The sequence below is a fragment of the Otolemur garnettii genome, unplaced genomic scaffold, assembly GCF_000181295.1.
Source record: "Otolemur garnettii isolate 467f Iridium unplaced genomic scaffold, OtoGar3 scaffold00002, whole genome shotgun sequence".
Classification (NCBI taxonomy): Eukaryota; Metazoa; Chordata; class Mammalia; order Primates; family Galagidae; genus Otolemur; species Otolemur garnettii.
In genome coordinates, this window is record NW_003852397.1 from 50,302,555 (window position 1) to 50,326,183 (window position 23,629).

Genomic DNA, 23,629 nt, shown 5'->3' on the forward strand with positions numbered 1-23,629 from the left:
TGTTTGGCAGGCCCAGGTTGGATTTGAACCCACCAGCTCTGGTGTATGTGGCTGGCACCTTAGCTACTTGAGCTATAGGCGCAGAGCCAATACTACTTTTTAAAAGGAAGAGTACAATGGATCAGATAAATGTATGTTTCCCATGTATAAAGTTTCATTTTTTCCTGTCTTTCTACCTTCTCTTTCCTCTATTCCTTTACTTCCCCTACCACTTCTCTTGCCACTTTTCCTTCTCTTTTTCCCAATACTCATGTCTCCTAAAGAGGTAAAATCCAAAAACTGAAAAACTATTTTGCTTACTAGGCTCTTCTCAATATGTCTATATTGTCTATTTCAACAAATATTAGAAAGCATGTTCCTTTGATTTCTTTATATCTATAGATTACTATTAATATATGTAACTGCCAATTACACCTAATTTTTTAAAATATTAAAAGTGAAATGAGAGAACAAATGGTTTGAGATTTCCTTGTAAGAGTTAAAAACAATTCTTAATGTAATTTGGTATCTGAACTTTGGCTGTCTAGTGGTGAAGATGAAGTACAATTAATTTTAAACAGTTTCAGGTAGCCGTAAGTTATCTCTAAAATCTAAAAGAAATACGATTTGAACTTAAAGTAGTTTTATAATGATGTTTCCATCACTAAATACCTTATATTGATTTAGAGACACTAGCATAATTGAGAATGGTAATACTGTGATGTTTCTGTGTTGGCTCCAAGACCAATTTTGGTACAGATATCAGTGTGGATGGCTTACCTCATTTGTATGAAGTAGCCAGGAATAGCACCCCCACAAAGATACTATTCAAGCAGTTACCTCCCTCTTGATAATAATATTTACAGAAAAACAGATGTATGTCTAATAAGAGTTTAACGACCATCATTTGTTAAGCTGATGAAGCACAGAAAAAAAGTTTACAGTATCATAAGATGTCAGAAAATAGCAATGTCTATACCTTAGTCCGTATGTCTCCTAAGAGCTGAGAGCAGTAAATTTTTAAAGAGAAAAGTTGAAATAATGAAGAACATTTTGCTAAACAGCACAATGAAGTAGGCATTAACAATGCCCATGATAAGAAACATAAAGTGTTTTAACATATAAATACAAAAGAAATACTTATTAACAGGCTGCATCTTTAATCTTGTCAATATCCTTTACTTCAAAGAGATATATCTAAGCTACAAAAATGTTCTCATAAACCAGAGTCCCCAAAGAACTCAAATATTTTTCTTATTTGGATTCTCTTTTCACTTCAAAAATTAAATTTGTATCTATAATTCTCTCCAGATACAAATTATGCTTAATAGTTGCAAAGTTTTTCCTAAAAATTGAGAGTTGTAACTGGAGTATCTACATTATGCAAATAATGAGAGTAGACTAAAACAGATTATTGGGATTCAGATTTTAGCCTTGGTGGCTAAATACTTCTCATTTAACTCAAACTTACCATTTTGGGATTATAAGTAATAGTTCAAGGTTAATCCACTCAATTTATAATATTTGTATAAGCAGAATTTAACTGATAAATCTTTCAATTAAAAAAAATCTCAAAATGCTGAGAAACACAGTGATGAGGAATAGTACATACAAAACATCTGATCAATTTAATATCATCAGAACAAGATGTAATCAATATATTCCATGCCCAAGAGAACAAAGTCCTAGATCAGTTATATTAACTTATAAAAAAATAATCAAATGGCTAAGATAAAGAGACAAAATTCAGCACACATAGATTCTTAGAGCAGAACTATACATGCGATGATATTTAGCTATCATAAATGAATTTTTTTTTTTTTTTTTTTTAAGACTGAGTCTTGCTCTGTCACACCAGCTAGAGTGCAGTGGTGTTTGTTATTATAGCTCACTACACTCTCTTAACTCCTGAGCTCAAGCCATCTTCCAGCCTCAGCCTCTTTAGTAGCTGGAAATAGAGGGACATGACACTATGCCTGGTTAATTTTTAAATTTTTTTGTAGAGATGGGAACTCAGTCCTACAAATGGTAGGATTACAGGTGTAAGCCACTGTGCCTGGCTAAGAATATGTTTTGTTTTTTCTTTTGACCTTTGGGATCTACACATAGGATATGTTTTTAAACCTCATTGTGTCAGGCATAAAGAACCAAGAATTATACTTAATTATAAAATAGAATTATATCTTCATTATAATTTGCTCTGAGGCAATACTTTTCTTCAGCTAGAAAATACAAATTTTGTAAAACTACAAAGGATTACACCAAATCTGACCCCAACTAAGACAATCCCTAAATACTCAAGGTTAAGCTAGCCTTGAAATTACATGCTTATAAGTGTATATTTATATACTAATCTGTTCTTACCTTTGGTATACTACAGTGCATAAAAAAAAATTACTATATTAAAGACATGAATATTTACATTCTTGACATCCCATCAGTATTATTGACTTGGGCTTAAAATTCTGAATAATTTGCATCAAGGATTAATTATATTGCTGTACTTTATAAACTGTTCATGTTTCATCTTCCTAGATATAATTAAGAAGAATTTTCCCATGCCCTTTCCCACATGCATGGACTGTATTACTCATACATTAGTTTCCTAATTACAACATTTATAATGATAAAGAAATGGAGAGGAGTACCAAGGCATCTGCTACTGCTTCTTCCACGTCAGAACCTGTGTTCAGGACTCTCATGGCACTGACAGAAGATGACAGTCGGCTTGATTGGCTAATCCCATACCCTGGACCTAATTTATTAAAAGAAGGAAAAGAGATTTGAAGGAGTCTTAAATATAATAGGGTCAAGTTAGAAAATTTAAGACCTTTTAGAGAGGGGGGAAAAAAAAACCAATGGGGCAAAGCATTTTAAAAGCAATATTGTATTTTCTGGGCACATTTAATTTTCAGTAAAATAAACATAAAAGGCAATTAAAATTATTGACAATGTGTGGAAAATAAATTTAAAGAATAGTAGTTATTTATGACCACGAGGTAGAAGAACGCATGGCTGGTTGACCAAGGGCTTGCATGTCTACAGCCCTTTAATTAATCCAGCTTTATCAGTTCAGACAAATCTCATCCATACAGCTGAACCACAGAGTAACTCAGAACAAAGATCATCCTCAACCAATTATGGTTAGGAAGTTCAATGAAGGCATATAGGAAATTTACAAGGAAAAAAAGGTTTAATTATTATCCCTTCTTCTTTAATATAGGTTAGTTTCATTCTATTATATAACTAAGACAAATCATTTGATAAGTGTCTACTATGTGCCCAATGTTCTGAGGTATGTAAAGACAAACCAGAGATGAGTTCTCCCACTCAACTGCTTTCTATACCATCATTTACAATTAAAACACTTCATCCACCATTTTGGTTTTTTTTTTTAAACATATATACAAAGATGTACATAACTGAGAACACAAAACAATTCTATATTTAAAAATGACATCACAAGTTATACAAAAGAAAAATGTCCATCTGCCAGTAAGAAAAATGCTCAATGAGCTTGCTGAAGGGGCAAAAGTTATTTGGTGGAAAAGAAAAAAAAACACACAAATAATTTAGTCTTCAACAAATCAAATGTAAATAAAATAAATCAATTTTAAAACATGAATATTATTCAATGGAAACTGAAAAGGACACAAATCTGAGATGAATGCCAGATGACAGTGAAAATGTACTCATCCTTCACCTGAAGCCCCATACACATCGGGGGCGTAGAGGGCACCAGTTGATCTGGAATGGTGTCTGGAGGCTGGAATAACAGGACCATACAAACCTCATCTATTACCACAGAAACAAGGAATAGTGGCAGCACTACTGTCAGGCAAGGAGAGTTAGTTAACACTGGTGTTACTTTTAATAATGATCAGAATATTGCCAAATAGGGCAACTGAACAATTAGCATTACAACATCATCCCTGACACACAAACACATCTTACACCTAAGTAGACAGACATAAGCCTACAAAAGACAAAAAAGTATTTAAATGGAAGGAAATGTCAAAAGTACAAGAATGAAACAACAACAACAAAAAACCCAAACATTATAGTTAAAAAAAAAAACCACTATGGCAACTCATAACTAATAATAATCTTATCTTCTTTAATTCTAGCACCCAATGAGGCAGTTAATAATATTCCAGATTACAGGTGGTGCTATAATTTAAATATTTGTCCCCCACCCCATTTATATGCTGAAATCCTAATCCTCAAGATGATGGTATTAGGTGCAGCCTTTTGGAGGCAATTAGGCCCTCATTACTGGGATTAGTGCCCTTATAAAGAGCTAGTTAGCTTTTTCTAACATGTAGGGACAACCTATGAACTAGAAAATGGGCCCTCACCAGACACCAGATCTGCTGGTGCCTTTATGTTGGACTTCCTAGCCTCTAGAACTGTGAGAAATAAATTTCTGTCATTTATAAGTACCTAACTATGGTACTTTGTTATAGCAGCCGAAATGACTAAAAACAGATGGGGAAACTAAAGTATATAGAGAGGTAATTTGGTCAAAGCCACACTACTCATAAATGATACTTCTCAGTATCTATATTTTTTTCAAGTCCTCTACTCATAAATACTACATTTACCACACTTACACTGTTTAAAAGATAATACGTGTCATTTATGTTAACATAAACATTTTCCATAATAGCTCATAGAGTATAAATTCTGCATTCAGGTGTAGGTTATTTAAATATCAAGGCACATTTGAATAATTTAACCAAAGAACCTAGAAAATTGTGATGTCTTCAGATTGCTCTAAAATCTAAATTAGCATTATTTTCCATTTTAGACCTTAAAAACCCAATTTTCATATAACCATAAAGTCAATCTATCTCTTACACAAATAAATATTTAGGAAAAATGCATTTTAATATTTCATAAAATATTACTTTTATTTTAAAAGTTATTCTTCCTCAGATATACTAATTAGAACAGTTAAAATATTTTCTATTACAAGAGTTATTCTTTCCTTTCCTACAAGACAATCTTGATGAACAGGAAAATGATCAAAAAGTTAAGAAAAAGAAGTATTAAAGAAAATGCTGCATTAAATGTTTAATCAGCCCTGAAAGGCGAATGGCATCATTAGTAAAATATAGTAACACATAACTAATTTTGATTGTACCTAGTAGAAATAATTTTTATAATGGTGAGAAAGAGTTGAACAAATGTAGAAATGCCTAGTAGATGAAAATCTTTGAAAAACTTTATAGAATCAATAGTTATCTGTGACCAGACATAACATGTAAGATTTGTTCTTGTAAGAAACAAAATAAAAAAAAAAAACAATAAACTTTATTCCAGAAATTAATGAAAACTAATTGTGTAAGTTCCAGAGAAGTTCAGCTTTGCTTAGTTCTGATTTATTTCTGATGTCTGAGGGCCCTCACTAAATTGTTTTCAATTATAATAAAGCATAGCCTTGTGATACATGTGAATGCACAACAAGCTGTGAGATTTATATGCTGAATGGCAATATTCAAAGTCATAGGTGACAAAAGGATTCCACCAGAGAAACAAATATAGTAAAGGCCACAGAATGCAGCCAGATATAACTAAAAATGGGAATGGTAAGGAAAACTCAATCTCCGGGAATACTACTCTTTATCCCTACGAAACAAACAAGGTTAATCTGCTGTTTGCTATGCAGTATCCAAAAAAAAGGGCTATAAATAACTGAGCCCTTCCAAAACTATATGACTAAAAGTTTAATCATCTTCAGCCCAAATAGGAACTTCCATGGGAGTCAGGAAAACTGCTTCCTTTAATAAAATTTAAGTAATTTGTTAAATGGAAGCTTTAAGATGAATCTAAAAAAATTAGTTACTAGACAACATATCACTTTAAAAATTGGCATACTAACAATGTTTACTTTTAAAGTAATTAATTAGTAGTGTATTATAAATTTCCTCTAATCTCTGACTATTGTACAGTTTTGAATGGTATAGAAACACATTTTGGGTTCTCCTGGATTATGTTTTCTAGTAATTCTGTGATACTGGCATTATACAGAGATGTCATACCATTAAAAAAACTGAGGTCCCAGCCACTAACGTAAAATGAAACTGTTTCTAGGATAAATGATAAGAGATTCAGGAGGAAGAGGTGGAGCAATAGTGAGTGGCAGCAGTGGGAGTGGTAACAGTGATGATGACCATAATGACATACATGATAAGTGAGTGCTCACTGTATGCCAATCACTTCCCTGAGTGAGTTTTTCTTTAACTCTTATTTATGAGTCTTTGAAACAATCCTGAGAAGTACATACCATTATGAAACTTGTTTTATAGATGAGCAAACCTGGATATAGAAAGATTAGAGAGCTGGGTATGAACACAGGCCTTCTGAGCCTAGAACATATGTTCTTAAACATTACATATCTACTCTACTTCCCTCAACTCAAAGTAACATGCTTACTTTAACCAAATGTAGGATTGTTTCATTTCTTTAAACATATATGGATGAAGATGTACCATATATGTATATATGCACATTTACACACACTCTACAGACTAGACTGTATATGAACTACAAATATCTCTGGCAAAGTATCTGCCACACACAGGCTTAACGATACTTTAGCATCTTCCCACAGAGAGAAGGGAAAGAAGGAAGCTTTTGGCACCTGGGGCTGGAACACAAACAAGGGATAGGACAACTATGTCTCTAGTATACAGGGGTTTTCTAGTTCAGTACAGGATAGTCTAGTGATATATTTGAGCCAAATGGCCCAGAGAATAAGAAATTAATCACAAGAAATTCTATATTAATATATCTATCAAAGAAATAAGAATTCCAGTAAAGAACAAATAGAACTATGTTCTATCCAGAGTCTGAAGAGCCAATTTCTATTATATAGTATATACCATGTTGTGCCAAAGAAAAACATCTAAAATGGATTTGTGCATATAAACAAAGTACTAGTTAAAATGCTGAAGGATCATGTACAAATTACAAAGATTCTCCATGTAAAAATTGTGCCTCTCTAGTTATCCTAAAAATAATAAAGATTTTATTATTATTTTTTTTTTGAGACAGAGTCTTAAGCTGTCGTCCTAGTTGAGTGCTGTGGCAACATAGCTCACAGCAACCTCAAACTCTTGGCCCTAAGTAATTTTACCTCAGCCTCCCAAGCAGCTGGGACGACAGGTGCCTGCCACAAAGCCCAGTTATTTTGTTGCTGTAGTTGTCATTGTTGTTTGGCAGGCCTGGGCTGAATTCGAACCCACCAGCTCTAGTATATGTGGCTGGCGCCCTAGCCGCTGAGCTATGGGCGCCGAACCAATAATAAGGATTTTAATATTTTTATAATTGAGGCTAACTATAGTATCATAATCAAGCTTATAATACAATCTCTATAATCAGGTTGTGAAGCAGGGACATGACATGACTAATATAATATATTGGAAATAACTATTAAATTATAAAATACTATAAAAAATGTTAATCCCTCTCATTGGGATAATAAGTAGTTCATATATTATTTTTGGGAACTCTTTCTAGCACCCTAATTAAATAATCTAAGTTGAAATGTCAATATTTTTCTTGAAAGGACTGAAGTATTTATTTTACACTAAGTTGTCCATATTTCACTTGAGAATAAACATTTAAATTTTATCTTTAAATTTTGTTAATTAAGACAAATCTTGTATTCAATATCTTTAAGTTTAAATCTATGTAACATTTACTTGATTTATGAAGGTAATTCTTTAATACAATAACTTGTTCATTTAACACAAGTAAATCTAGTCAAAGGAGTTCCCCTCAAATCTCCTTTTCTTCTCAGTCTTTCCTCAAAATGACAGAGAAGAGATAGGTTTAAAGACAGTCAATAAAAAAGCTAAACGCTACGTATCTTAAAGTTACTGCTTGCTAAAAACAGAAGGGGAAAGCAATGCACCTTACACCTGGCCCAAACACGTACCAAGGGGCTGAAAAGAGCGAACAGGACTTGTATCCCTGCTGCTCTCCCGACTAGCTTCTCGGCTGCATCCTTGACTCACACTTGGTCGAGGAATACGACTGCTTCGGGCTGGTATGAAGCAACATCAGCACAGCAAGGAAGAAAACAGAAGACAGAATTTGTATTTAAAAAATGTTTATTTTATTTTTCTAAAAACTGATCAATGAGTTTTTCTAAAATTGAAATTACTGTTGATAAAGCATTACCAAGAATAATTTAAATTTCTTAAGTATGGTACTCTATATAAGATTAGAAGGTAAAATAATATTTTACCAAAATAAAAAGGCTATAAATAAAAAGATTTAAAATACTGTATAACATAGTAAAATCCAGTTTTCCTCTTTGTCAACTGAACTATAAAGACTTCTATCATTTTTTGTATCTTAGGTTTTTAATAGGGGGAAAAATCTATACATTTCAAATATTAATCTAATGTACAATAATACCCATTCTTAAGTTTTCAGCTTAATATAGAGGGGGAAAATGAGCCAATGTTTTCAATTTCCATTGCTTTTTTCACTCCTCACAAATAAAAAACCACAAATACAAGTACAAAAAAATAAATACATTATTTATAAAAATAAGTAAGTATAGTAAAAACCACAAGTACAGAAAAGTAAATAACAAACATGGGTGAAAACTGATTCAAAGTAGAGCAAAGAACTTAAAATATAGTATCTGGAAAATAAACAGAAGTGAATCAACCTAGATAAAAAACTTCAGAGGCTCTTTGGGCCAAATATCAGGCACAACATAAATGAAAAGTGGTACTAAGGACATTAATTGAAAATTTGTTGGTCTAAAAGGAATCTGTGCAACCTAATGAATAGAGACATACACAAATAAGGCTTCAAAAACCTTGACTTATTACACTAAGTTTCTAAGGAACATATTTCAGAATGTGTATGAGCAAAGCAAAAGAGTAACTTGAAAAAAAGATTGAGGATCAAAGAAGTAGCAAATGGGAGGCTCTCAAGATGACAGCTGAGCAAGAGGCCCAGATAGCAATCAATCCAGAGTACTGGAAGAGGTCTCCAGAAAATAAGAAACTCCATATAATTTATTACTGAAGAGGCAGCAATACTAGGAGATATAAGAATTATACATCGTTCTTAATCATTTTCCACATAGAAAGCAAACTAAATGTGGTATAATTTTAAGTAACTGGTAGGAATGTAAGAAAAGAGAATTCATTTCTGCATAATAGGAACATTCTCTTTCAAGTGTTCCCTAACACTTGAGGGTTAAATTCAGTGTACCTTTGGGAAAAAAAGAGGTCATAGCACACTGTCTTGGCAGCAAACAACATTTATTTACTCATAACACAGTAAATATTATTTATAGCTTTTCAACTTTTAAAGACAACTTATAGAACAGATACATAAGACTTGCTTATGGATGTAGATGAGAACATAAGTGTAAGCATTAATAACATGAGAATAAAATTGTTAAATTTAAGACAGCAGAAGGTAAAGGGAAAAGTATGGAAGATACTGATTGAAGCTCATGGAACAAGAAATATAAATACAAGCATATTCTTTAAAGTTACATAATCTACTAAAGACATAAAATAATGAAAAATAAATGATTAAAACATGTTGAAGGCTTGGTGCCTGTAGCCCAGTGGCTAGGGTGCCAGCCACATACACCAGGTCTGGCAGATTCGAACCAGGCCTGGGCCTGCCAAACAACAATGACAACTGTAACAACAACAACAACAACAAAAATAGCCAGGCATTGTGGCAGGTGCCTGTTGTCCCACCTATTTGGGAGGCTGAGGCAAGAGAATTGCTTAAGCCCAAGAGTTTGAGGCTGCTGTGAGCTGTTGATGCCATGGCACTCTACCAAGGGTGACATAGTAAGACTGTTTCAAAACATATCAAAACAAAACAAAAGAAACACACTGAAGTATTTAGCAGACTTCTGGGCATAAAAGATCAAGTAGCAGCTATCCTAAGGACAAAGTCAACACCATGATTGATAAAGCAAAAAGGGAAGAAGAGAGAGTGGGAAAACAGACCCCAAAGACTATAATCTTCAAACTTTTCAGTTAAAAAAGCCAGGAAATACCCTTTTATTAAGAAGACTTAAATTATAATTTTTGTTACCCAAAATTTAAAGTATCCTTCTCAATACACAGAGGAAAAAAAACCTAAAGTTAATTAGTATTTGAATAGGACTGAACTACAATCCCAATGTCAAATGTAAGCAGCTAACATATGTATACATTTATGTGTATATATACGAAATATGTTGTAAATTCCATAATAACCTTGCTGTGTAAAATATGAGATATAGTTTTTGAAATACCTATGAACTACACTTTCAAGATAAGATACTCATTCAATTCATAAACTATATTTCAACTGTTGAATTTTTGTTTTCTTCTACTCATATTCCAAAGTCTTAAATACTATCAAAGCCTAAAATATTAAAAAAACAAATAGAAGGCCATAAATCTCACATAAAACATCTTACCCACTGAAAGCCTAGATGGACTAGCCTCTCTGCTACAGCCCTGACTCCGTGGTATCTTGCTTCTTTTCTGCGCTGAGGCTGAATTGACCAGGACTCTTTGAACACCAGAGCTCACAGTGGAGAGGGCTGTTGTGGTAAGAACTCTTCCTGGAGATCCAGAACGGCTGCCAGCTGAACACCAAACACACATACAAATGTTAAAATGTAAACTCCAAGAGAACTTGCTGAAAAGAAAAAAAAATTCAAGAAATATATCAGAGAAAACTGTGATGGTATGGCAGGTTCTAAGTTCAAAGGAAATGGACTGAAAAAGATTTATATGTAATTTTAACTTGTAGAAAAATATACTATATATGCTCACACTTAACAATAAATCACCTAAAAAATATCTTCAGGGCTTTTTTCCCCCTGGGGGGGGGAATAATAAGATACTATGTTTCATAAGGACAACATTATTATGACTTTTATACCACCAATAATATATCATCATAAAAGATTTCCAAAGAAATCATTTATCTGACAATACATTTCATATGACTAAAATGCTATGTGTGAGAAGGCTATGTACAACCACCCATCATTTAACAACAGGGATACGACTAAGAAATGGGTTGTTAGATGATTTTGTCATCAGATGAATATCACATAGTATACTCACACAATCCTAGATGGTATAGCTTTTGTCAACATTTAAAATATAATTTTCTAAAATTTAGAAACATGTCTAGTAGCTAAATAGATAAATTTGCTATACCCATTAAGAGGAATCTCAGAATTCTGTAATCACATGAATGTCATAGAGTATACGTACAAAAACATAGCCTTATGCACCTAAGCTGTATGGTATATCCTATTGCTCCTAGGCTACAGACCTGTACAGCATGTTATTATCCTAAATACTATAGGTGATTAAACCACAATAAGTACTTGTGTACCTAACTATATCTAAACATAGACGAAATGCAGTAAAAATGCATTATTTTTATAATACTGAAATGCAGTATTATAATATTATAGGACCACCATCCATATATGTGATCTGCTGGTGATCAAAATGTTATGTGACACATGACTGAATTTAAAAGGAAAAAAAAACCTTAATAATTCTATCACTACTAATATTTATATTAAGGAGATGATAATTTGCTTCATTTTAAAAGTTTGACTGCTCAGATTCCTCTGAATGGGTATAGCAAAGTTATCTATTTTGCTACTAGGCATATTTGTAAATTTTAGAAAATTACATTTTAAATGTTGACAAAATTGGGACAGCTAAAAAAGAAACTACTTTTTGCTATTTGCCTTCAAATAGCACAAATAGCAAAGGGCTTTTGGGTGGTAACATTCTGGGATATAGAAGTACTAAGGGTAGAACAGGAGTAAGATCAAAGAAGTCAGATCTTTTCCAAACTATTAAAAGTAATTTTCAGTCTTGTTAAGGTAGAGGAGACGTGGTCAGAGAAATGAGGGTGCGGTGGGTAGACAAAAATCTTTTCTGAGACTAGGGCGTAGGTTAAAAAAAGAAAAGTTTTAAAAACATGATTTTAAGCTAGAAATCATGAGCTAAATTTTAAGTGGATGAGCTTCCCTGTCAAAGCAGTTTCTGTCCATATTGAATAGGAAAATGGACCAGGTAACTCCAAGATATGATCTAACACTACTCTGAAAACATTACAGAAAAATTAAACTTGCACTTAAAATCAATAAATCTTCATGATGGCTAGGTGCCCATATAGCTCATTGGTTAGGGTGCCTGCCACATACACCGGGGCTGGTAGGTTTGAACCCAGGCTGGGCCTGCTAAACAACAATGACAACTACAGCAGCAACAACAAAATAGCTGGGCGTTGTGGCAGGCACCTATAGTCCCAGCTACTTGGGAGGCAAGAGAATCGCTCAAGCCAAAGAGTTTGAGGTTGCTGTGAGCTGTGATGTCACCGCACTCTACCCAGGGTGACACAGTGAGACTGTCTCAAAAAAAAGTCTTCATGAAAGCAACTATCTCTTTCCTTGGTACTACAGTAAGATAACCAATGCCCACACTGTACAGTCTTACCCAATCAGGCTTTATTTCCACAGAGACTCAAAGGCCAGTGGGGATGAGCATGGGATATCAAAGGGGGAGGAGCACTCAGTGTAGAACAGGAAATAAGAGGACTATGGTGAATATATGGGAGTGCCTTAGTTGACTTTACATCTAGCCAGCTCTGTCTTAAAGTACTACTAGCCAAGTCTTAGTATCTTTCAAAAGTGAAAGCTTTAAAATTTCCTGTTTTTATCATGTTGTTTAGGACTAATAATTCATGAACAAGGGCAGGCTGGATGTGGTCCATGAGCTGCTGATCTGCGATTCCGGCTACGGTTTTCTGGGTATTGTCTTGCTGAGTACAACCTGCAATTTACCAGCACACAAAATAAAACCTATCTCCCAACGGTGATAGCTATATTGTAAAACAAAGCAGTACTTCCAATGAAATCAACAATTTATTATTGAATAGATGATCTAATGCATACCCACATAGGAGAAAAACTCATTTCAATTCAAGTTGGGGAGAAGGATAATAGGGGAAAGGGGTGGGGTGCTCTTACTGAATGGGCATGATATGGGGGGTTTGGCATACCTTTTGAGTGTGGGACATACCACAAGAGGGATTCTACCTAACAAATACGTTGACCCAGTTGTGTCTATGTTTGTATCCTTCACATTAAACTGAAATAAATTCACTTCTCAATTAAAAAAAAAAGAAAAGAAAACCAGGTCAAATGACTATTTTTTTTAAATTTCTTTTTTAAAGTAAATTTGTGTCAGTTTAATGTGAGGGTACAAACAACCAGGTCAAAATATTTTATTTTGTTGAGTAGAGTCCCTCTTGTGGTTACGTGCCACACACAAAAGGTGTGTCCAACACCCTCCTCCTATGTCCATTCAGTAAGAGCACATCAACTCCCTTCCTCGCCTCACCACCCCTCCCCACAGGTCAAATGACTTAAAAAAAATTATTATTCAAGTAAGTACAAAGAATTATAAAATATGGGAGGAAAATTATTCAAGTCTACTTTAAAATAATCTCTCATCTGAGTATGTCTTGACATTTCAGCTGAAGAATCTTTGAATCCAGTTTCCTTCGGTTATAACCTTAAGGATACTTATAAGGCATTTGTTTTCTCCATGCAGGTTCTAAACTATACATACACACCAAAACATTCAAACACCCAACATGCCACAAACTGACAATGCAAGATAGGCCAATGGAATATTTTATGGGAAAACGCGCAACAATATAAAAAAGTATAAATAATGAAGTGAGCACATACAATACGGTATTCTGTTGAAATCAATATAAATTTGGGGGGTGGAATGCTGGTAGGAGACTGGAGAATTCCTTGAAATGTGGGTCTATTCAGCAGATAGGAAACATGCAGTCTACGAACAAGAGTTAACTCCTTTTTCTACTCTAGATTTATGGAATTTATCAAAACTATACAAGTTCACTCTATACATATTCATTCATGCTCTCTCCCAGGTAATAAAATTAACATTGTTCATGCTGCCTTCATCATTGCTCTCTCTTCTTTGATATTCTGATCCCTATCAAGAGTGTGTTAATTCCAATGTCTATCACTCATTCTGGAATAATTTCTACTTAGAAGAAAATACCAAGGCTCCTTCCCCAACACAGAGCCACCAAGGCCAATTATTTCTTTTAGGAAAACTACAGAGTTGATGAAAAGGGGCATAATGTATCCAGGGAAAAGTATGCTACCAGAAAACACCCTAATTCGCAAAACCTGAAATTGGATATCTATTTTCTCCTGTGCTGCCTAAAATTTTCAAAGTATCATTTTGTATTTTTAATGGCATTGTAAAGCAGGATTAAAGCTCCTTTTTTTCAAGGTTTATATCTGTAATATCAACTTAACACCATTAAAAAACTAGTTGGTAATAAAACAAAGAAGGAAAATCATAAATGGCAATTTTTGTCTGAAATGACTACAGAGTAATAAAATATTATATGTTAGGAATTTCTGCTGAATAGAACCCAATTTTTGTAATGAAAATAGGTGATCAAACCATAGATGCACACATAAAGTCTACAGATTCTTACCACCAATGGTATTAGCAGATTGTGATCCTGAACAAGTGTAAAGGCAGAATTAGGGTAAGGATTATAATCCAAGAAGAGGGAAGAAGCAGTTTTAAATGGATGGCAGATGGAAACAAGAAAGCTTTAGTCAGTTCTCAGGGAAAAAAAAGCCCTAAAGCAAAAAAAAAGCAAACTTGAAAATATCCCAAAAAGCACAAATGTCTATAACAAAAGCAGTACATTTAATAGTTTTTATAGCTGATAAATTGAAATCAGACATCCGTGTACAAAGCAGATGAAATGAAATTGCAAAGTAAATGTAAATTCTTCAGCTTTTCTACTACCGATAGTCCAAAATTGAAATAATTAAATGTTTCAGTTTTTATCATTTAAACACTTAATTTAAAAGTACACGTAAGGAACAAGTACAATACCTTATAGCTGAAGAAAAATTACATGATAAAGCTACAAATTTCATCTTTAGAAGCACAGAAAAATAATGCAAGGTGAGAGGATGGAGACACACTTTCTGACAGGCTGTACGATTATTTGTACACAACCAGTCACTACCAAAAAAAAAGACACAATTCTTTCAGAAATGCAATCTAGAAGTCTCTCAATTGGGTCTGCTTGTGTTTATTTTGGTTAGCCAAAAGAACATACCCTCTGTGATCCAAGAGACTTTTTTTTTTCCGAAATGGTGATACAAAAATGTGGCAAGACCATGCAAACCCTAATGAATTAGAATACTTGATGACAAAGTGAAGATGGAGATCACAGTAATACTTCTGTGCAAATATACTAAAAAGAAACTTGCATACAAAATATATCATATATTTTTTACAAAAGAATTTGGAATGGAACATATAGTCATTCAAATAAATAAGCAAGCAAGCAAACACAAACCCCTCCAAAATGATTTGAAACCTAAGTGATTTTATAGTGAGAAAGTTTTCTAATCTTAAAGTCCTGCTAGGTCTATTTGTGTTCTCACATTTCAGGACAGGGTTGAGTATTGTGAACTATGTTTCAGAGTGAAAACCAAATGCAAAAAAATTATTTTATTTTCTAGTGACGTGATCTTTAGTTATAATGTGCCTAAAAGGAGGTCCCTTAAGTAATATGTTTTTTAAAAAGCCCTTTGGATCTTCTTGCCTTGAAATCAGCCTTAGTATTATTTTAGAAAAGAACTAATATCTTACAATTAGGTTTTATCCTCAGATCCTGGACATGGACAATTTCTGGTTCTTATCTTTATGCTTTAAATTTTCTAACTTCATTATATATTTCTGTTTCCTAAAGGCAATAAGAATAAGAAGGTACAGACGTATACAACAGCAGTATAAAACTCAGCTGACATTTGAGTAAAAATAATAACGAGGACCATTTTATCAGCTAACATATATAGTGCTTACTCTGGGCCATGTCCTGTTTTAAGCGTACTGAATATACTACATCACTTAATCTTCACAACAATCCTATGAAGTAGATGCTAATTATCCTCTTCATTTTACAGCTGAATATATAAAAGTACAGTAACTTTAAATAGATAACCTAAAAGAGCCAGGATTCAAATCCGGCAATGTGACTCGAGTCCATGATCTGGTTCTCCAGTATGTATTTCTCAAACTTCACTGTGATACAAATCACTTGGTGATCTTGTTAAAGACTGGATTCGATAGATCTGTGACGGCACATGAGATTGCATTACTAACTAGCTCCTAGATGATGCTGATGCTGATGCTGGTTTGGGCAGCACAGGTTTTAACCACTATGCTACTACAGATATTGCTAAAGATTAAGTTATTCTAAAAATTACTCTAAAAATATGTAAGATCAGAGAAGAATGTGATATGATCTACTTCTTGTTTGGTTGTGAGAAAAGCTCTTGCCTATAGAACATTGCCATTTTTCTTATTTGCAAATCATCCTCAATTTGAAAATTAATTTTACTGAGTACTTCTTATTTTTAGGACTCTTGTTGGGTGTCATCATCATTATTTTGCCTGGATTTTGGACTTTGGAAAGAGAACAATCTGCTAGGAAGGACTTGTGGAAGGACTTGTGTAATCACCCCCCTAGCCCTAGTTCTCTTTCCTGATTCTAAGATATAAGAATCAGGAGAAAAAAACCACCTAATAGGACATCCATATCCTAATAAATCACCTAAACAACAAAAATCAGTTAAATCTATTTCATAGCCAAATATATAGAATAACCCCCACAATTCTCTAAAAACATTTCTGGGTTTTAGAAATAAGCACTAAAGAAAATCTCAGTAAAGAAGGAATGAGAACAAATGGTCTTAAATTAGTAATACTGGAAGTTTTATGTCTCACTATTCTGGAACATGTACAAATACATCATCCACTTTACCTACACCTCAAAATCATGCTTTTTGTTAACCGAGCTTATAAGGAACTCAGTTTCCAATGAAATAACAATAATATCTTAAATTTAATAAGGAACATAATGGAATTGGTGATTTCAATTTATGTTTTCTCACTATAAGTTGGTATATGCCTTCCAAAAATGTTAACCCAAAATAAGGTAATCTGATACATCAAGGGGAACATAAGAAGATACCACATATCTGCTCTTAAATAACATAATCTAAGATATAACTAGATTTTTCTTTCTTTTTTCTTTTTTTTTTACATACAGAGTCTCATTCTGTCATCTAGGTTGGACTGCTGTGGTGTGATCATAGCTCATTATAACCTTGAACTCCTGGGCTCAGCCTTCCAACTGGCTAGGACTAAAGATCATGACACTACGCCCAGCTCATTTTAAAAATATTTTTGTCCTTTTCTTTTGTTTTGTTCTGTAGAAACAATGTCTCCCTATATTGCCCCAGATGGTCCTCCTGCCTTGGCCTTCAAAGTGCTGGGATTAAAGATGTGAGCCACCAAACCCTGCCTTGCAACCAGATTTTGATGCTAACATATGGCAATTATTTGCTTCTAAAAAGCACAATTTTCCACATTTACAAGTTTCTGAGTAGACTGTGAAAACCTGAATGCTAAGGATATGTGCTACTTAAAATACCTCCATGCAAAAATTTGTTCAGCAGATGAAGTTTTTCTTTCTAAGTGGTAGATATTAATGATGCAGCCCTAATAACACACCAAAGACAAGACAACACTCACTCAAAAAAGTCCAAAACATGCACAACAACTGATCCAAAACATTGAAAAAAATACCTTCATTTTTGTCAGGTGATGATGAACCTAAAGTACAGAACAAGAACTCAGTATGTGGCTTCTCTTTTTTGAAGTTAGCTTTGTCTTTATCCACTGGTCAATCTCCTAATACAATAAATAATATACAAGCAACACATTTATCCTAACATATTGACAAATATAGGAGGACTGATAAGCAATACATACGCTGTGACTGAGACACCATTTTTGTTCGACTTCTTCCTCTAGAATCTGTCTTGGCATTGCCCATGCCAGCAAGTGGTGCTGAAAGCTTTGCTCTCACCCGGCCTGAGGAATAAAATACATATATAACTAAAATCACTTTTCTATAGTAATATTTAGTAATGAAGGGAAGAAAATCTCATTATTTGCAGGTACTGTCAAATTCTGTAATAATGTAATCATAACTTACAGATTGTATTTCTCTCAAAATTAAAAAAAAAATAACACTTTTTTCTTGTGCTATAAGCTAACTTTTCTTTAAGCGTAAAAATAAACTAAAAGACTTATTACATTATTAGCTTGGTATTATTAGTCCAGTAGCTATAAGTAATATAATTACTATAAGCATGATACTTAATTCTTAATTGGTAGTTCCAATTCTAAAATTTCAGTTTCTAGGAAATTTATTCTCAAATGCACCCCACAGTTTTATTATATTTTATTTTTTTATTAAGTCATAACGACTTAGATCATGTATACATTAATGCACTTATGGGGTACAATGTGCTGACTTTATATACAATTTGGAATGCTTACATCGAACTAGTTACTATATCCTTCACCTCATTTAATTATTGTGTTAAGATATTTATACTCTATACTTAATAGATTAGACATGTACCCTTGCGATATGCACCATAGGTGTAGGACACCCTACAGTTTTAAATGAGCCTAATCTTAGAAATAACTCACTTCTTTTGATTGAAAATGTACTTAGCTAAAGGCATTTGCAAGAAGAGATATTATTATGCTAAATATTTAATCTTTTTATATCTGATTACTACAAATGTACATCAACATGTTTACTGCTTTGCCCTCCCAACTAATTTCATTGAGAAAATGATTTGAGAAAATACATATCACACTAAGAGGTAAAGCTTTTCTAAATGTATTTCCTCCTCTGTACTCTCTTCTCTCTCATTCCCTTCTACAAAACTAGGCCACAAACATCTTTATCCCATTTCTAAAGCTCTTGAACCAAGAAAGCTGCCGTTAGTAAAAACAAGTGATGACAGAAATATTACTAGCTACCCTGGTGTTCTCAAATAATAGTTTCAACCAATAACAAATCAGAACCAACCCCAAACATACTCAAAAAAAAAGGGCTCAGAATCCTTTTTAGTTAAAAGGTACTATTTACAGGACATACAACAAACACTGGCTAACTTGATATGACCATATTAATTAGGAAAAAATATGCTGAAGATTAATAAGAACTTATAAAATGAAGAAATAAGCAAGGGAAGAGAATAATAATAACTAGGAATAAAACAGAACCAAAACCAGAAGCATAATTGGTGGAATATCAGCGTTCTGTCAATTAAAGGCCTCCAATGAGCCTGCAGTTCAGGCATCTCACCCTTTTACAGAGTCTATTTTGAGTAGGACACAAAGTTCTCTTGACTAAGAAGTAAAACAAAATAACCAAATTATTATTTTTAAAATGGAGAATTTATCCACATCCTGTATTAGTCTATGTTAAGTATTTTGATACTAACATTTTCAATTACAATGCCACAGTGCCAAAAAATCATGTTTTGATAGAGTATTCAAAATTAAAACAAAATATAAAATTATTTTAAACATGTATCAGAGTAAGTATGATACAAAAAAAAAAGAGTTATATCTATTTAGTTTTTCATCACAGGAAAATGTCATCTATGTAAAACTTAAGAGGGAAAAAAAAATGCATTCCAAATTGGAGGCTTTAATAAAACAGCCTTCAGGTAGGATAAGTATAAAAAGTAAATTCATTTTCTTTGTATTAATTCAAAAGCAATAAATAATTATTTTTAAGGTGAAATGGCTCACTAAAATATATGCAGCAACTCTGTTGTAATATCAAATTCAGTTTGAAATACAACCAATCAATCCTCTACTCACTGATTAAAAAATAAAATGCACACTTAAAAGACGACTAAATAAATAAATTTGAACACCAATGACATTTAAGTTCCAATGATATGGCAATGGTGCATGTTCCTCCAAAGTATAAATGAATTGGTATAAATTAAAAAACAAAGCCATCCAAAAAAAAGGTATTAATGTTACTTGGAAAAAATGAAATTACATAGCAACTTTATACTAGATATTATTAACATGTCAAGCAATTATGTGTTTCCAACATGAGATGACCCAAGATGCAAAACAAAACAGGAAGATGAAGAATTAAAAAAAAAAAAAACCTACATGATAACTAATGCAACCAAATATGAAATGCAGAAGTTACTACAACTGGCAAATTATAAAGATTTGCAAAGAAATTAGCTTATTTTACCTTTAATATTTAATCCTACCTATGAAAATAGTAATGTAGAGGTATTTATGTTACTAACAAAATACATAATTCTTACCATCTTCAGATGCTGTTCCTAAATAAGAGAAATAAAACAATATTTCAACAAATTCTGCCAATGCTGATGTTAAGACCTACCTCGCAATCCCCACCCAAGACTAAAACGAAAGGGTGAAAACAAAAGATAACTTTTAGTCTGATAGCCTTAAAAAAACTTTGAAATGGTTCATTGTGAGATAAACTAATGATTCAGAACACACAAGTTGAAACTAGATAATTGAAAATGCAAGATTTTACAGTAAACACTTATTTATCTGCTGTATTTCTTTCTTAAACCCTGAAATGGCAAAAAAAAAGAAAAATGTAACTCTGTAATTACTCTTCTTTGCAAATGAAGATTTTTATAGACTGCATTTTCAAAAGGTAGCCCATAAAAGAACAAGAAAAGGTTAATTGACAACATCAGAATTAACTCCATGATCTAGGATTCATTTGTCTTTTCATCAAAGCCAAAACCTATCAATCCAATTAATCAGCTATTTACTCAATGCAATCCTTCAGATATCAATGAAATCTACCCCAAATCACCAAGTACAAACATCATAACTCACTACTATAAAGGCAATAATATACAGGTTTCTGTGTTTTTCTTAAACATAATATTGAATATCAGTGAGACTAACTCATCGCATATCAGAATTGACTCCTCAAATTGATATTTCTGACTTGAATAAGAAAATATTTTGATCTGGAAAGTGATAAAAGTTTATTTTTAAAGCACTCAGAATCTAAGTATCAGAAGTCCTTTAGCAAGCTAAGGGCTTGATATACATAAGAATCATCTCTTCTTGGGCTATCATTTCATTCAATAATTTTTTATTTATGAATACTTTAGTCATACAGAAAAGCAGATACTAATATAACTAGCACTCATGTACCCAACTTAAGATTAATTAAATGGTCATTTAACTAAATAGAAGACATATTAAATCAATTTTCAGAGTTTACATAATAATTTCCAGAAAAACATATGATGTCTCCATTTTCCCTAGATCTTATTTATGTGGCTTATAGATTTAATATTTTGGAATAAGTTCTTTTGTAAAAGCCAATCTCCCTCATAAGATTATGATGAAGTGAAGGGAACATCTGAATAATATGCTGTCTATTAGACAAAAAATATTAATAGAGGGTTTACTGAACCAAGCAATTACAGATAAACTGTAATCATCTGAATATTGAAATTAAAAAGGGAAGCTTAAAATAAGTTCAGTTTTGATTATTAGTTTACAACTTGCTCTTAAAAATTGTATCTGTAACCTACATTTCATTTTCATAAATAATTGTATGAACTCATGGAATATGTGTCTTTCTCTGTATCAGTTAGTAAACTAAAGAGCTAAATTAAATGACTTTATTTCTTTCCATTCTTCTGAATTCAATATTTTACTGGAAGAAACTGAGAATATTCAGAGGCATACTTCCAAGAGCTCAGGAAAAAAAATCTGAAGGTGATTAAGTTACAATAAAGTTCCCAGCATTTGAGTAGATTGAGATATGATATACTGAATAGATAAGCCTAACCCAAAATTCAATCAGAGAATTATGTAGCTATTTCCATGGAAGTTTATTGCTAAATAAGTAGTATATTTTCAGAAATTAAGAGAAGAATGCACAAGAATATTATACCGAATCTACGATCCATAAAAATCTTTAGTAGAATTAGAAAAGGAAGTTCTTACCATCCATCTTGTCAGAAGTATCCTCTTTGATGAAAGAGCAAGCAAAGAACAGAGGAAAACTTAGTATATTAGAAAAAAATGATTTTGTAATCCCTAAAAGACATTTTTAAAAATTAAGACAGAATTCATAGCACAGACATATATATCAAGTTTATTTTCAAATAAAACACACTAGGAGGTTAAATAAGATGAGGCTCCTATAGGAGATAAAGACTACACCTAAAATACGAAGAATATTTTTTTTGAAAGTCAATACAGTCTGATTTTTATTAGCCTAGAGAGAAAAGTTTGTGAAACCCAAGTCTCAACCTTGAATCCTTGCCATCATCAGGTGAATCCTCTGCTTTCATCTGCCGAATTTCTCTCAGACACACTTCCTTCTTTTCCTCTCTAGTCCATAGTGCACCCCCAAATTCCACGTTTTAGCACTCTCATCATTATTCTCTGTTTATTGCCTTGTTACTTACTTATTCACATTCTTTCTTAGAATTTTGAGGCCCTGTAAAACTTTATATCTGGATAAATCTAACAACGCATGTTCTATACTCCACTACTTGAGGCCCCAATAAAGAAAATTCTACAGCCATGAAGTCATGCACAATGACGCTGCTTAGAAACTGGGATAACTATCTGACTTGGCTTGTAGTGCCTGTGCAGGAAGGAGTTAACATAGCAGTATTTATGTTGCTCTGAAGAAGCACCTGCTTATGAGTCTGGCCTCCAGTAACTTAGTTTCGGATGCACCCTATGTTAATGATAAGGTTATTTTAACTGTATGCGTAGGTGGGGGACTTGGGGTATGTCTACGTCAGGTTGCCTCAACTGTTTCTGCAAATAATGTGATGTGAATACCTTTCTTTTTCAGAGTCTGGAATTCTGGTAATTGTGGCTGGTTATGTAAGCAGAGCACCTATGTGACTAATTCTACTCTCCGCCTTTACCCTGGAGTCTTAAGAAAGGTTCCCTGGTTAGAAACACTGCAAAAAAATTTCCTTGTTCCATTTCATTGCTAGAGGAACAGTTCCCCATTCTCACCGCTGGGAGAGAGAACTTTGAAAGTCTTTACTTAGATTCCTCCAGAATATTTCATAAGATTTTTTCCCTTGTTGATCCTACTGTGTATTCTTTTACTCCAATAAATCTCAGCCATGATTACAGCTGCCTGTGAATCCTTTTAGCAGGTTCTCTAAATGTGTCAGTGGTTGTGAGAACTCTAAAAAGAGTACTTCACTTCTTGTATCCCCACTCTTCTGTCCCCTTAATGGCTACTCTAAACCTCAAGTTACCTCTTAGCACATGATTCTCATTCTAAATCCTGAGAAGAAAGTCACAACCTCCCTGATCACATGCTATATTAATGTCCAACTCTCTAAAACATCATTTTTGAATTTATCACCTCCTTCATTTCTGTCCCTTTTACCTCTGTGAAACCAGATAGCTTTCCACAACCATGGTTAGGTCTGACTGTGCTCCATATCCCATTCTTCATGCCTTCCAAAGGAACTTAGCCATGAATTAATCTCTCATCACTGCATTAATTTTTCCTACTCTACTGACTTACCACTTAGTATACAAACACATTTAACTCCTCTAATCTTAAAAAATAATTAAGTTCCTAAACCTCGAGCCACAGATAATTC

The 23,629-nt window shown here is 33.2% G+C and overlaps 1 protein-coding gene across 7 annotated transcripts in view; it reads right to left on the reverse strand.

The window, feature by feature from the left end:
- Positions 1–23,629, reverse strand: part of CLASP2 (cytoplasmic linker associated protein 2) — a 216,714-nt gene that overhangs the window by 74,326 nt on the left and 118,759 nt on the right. For 6 of the 7 annotated variants that reach the window (XM_023513932.1, XM_023513940.1, XM_023513935.1 and 3 more), the window contains 4 exons: positions 17,916–18,017; positions 10,442–10,612; positions 7,925–8,032; positions 2,628–2,734 (listed from right to left, as the gene is read on the reverse strand). In XM_023513932.1, the coding sequence (XP_023369700.1) occupies positions 2,628–2,734; positions 7,925–8,032; positions 10,442–10,612; positions 17,916–18,017 (488 nt within the window). The remainder of the gene's footprint in view (positions 1–2,627; positions 2,735–7,924; positions 8,033–10,441; positions 10,613–17,915; positions 18,018–23,629) is intronic. The other variant, XM_023513941.1, reaches the window with a different exon arrangement.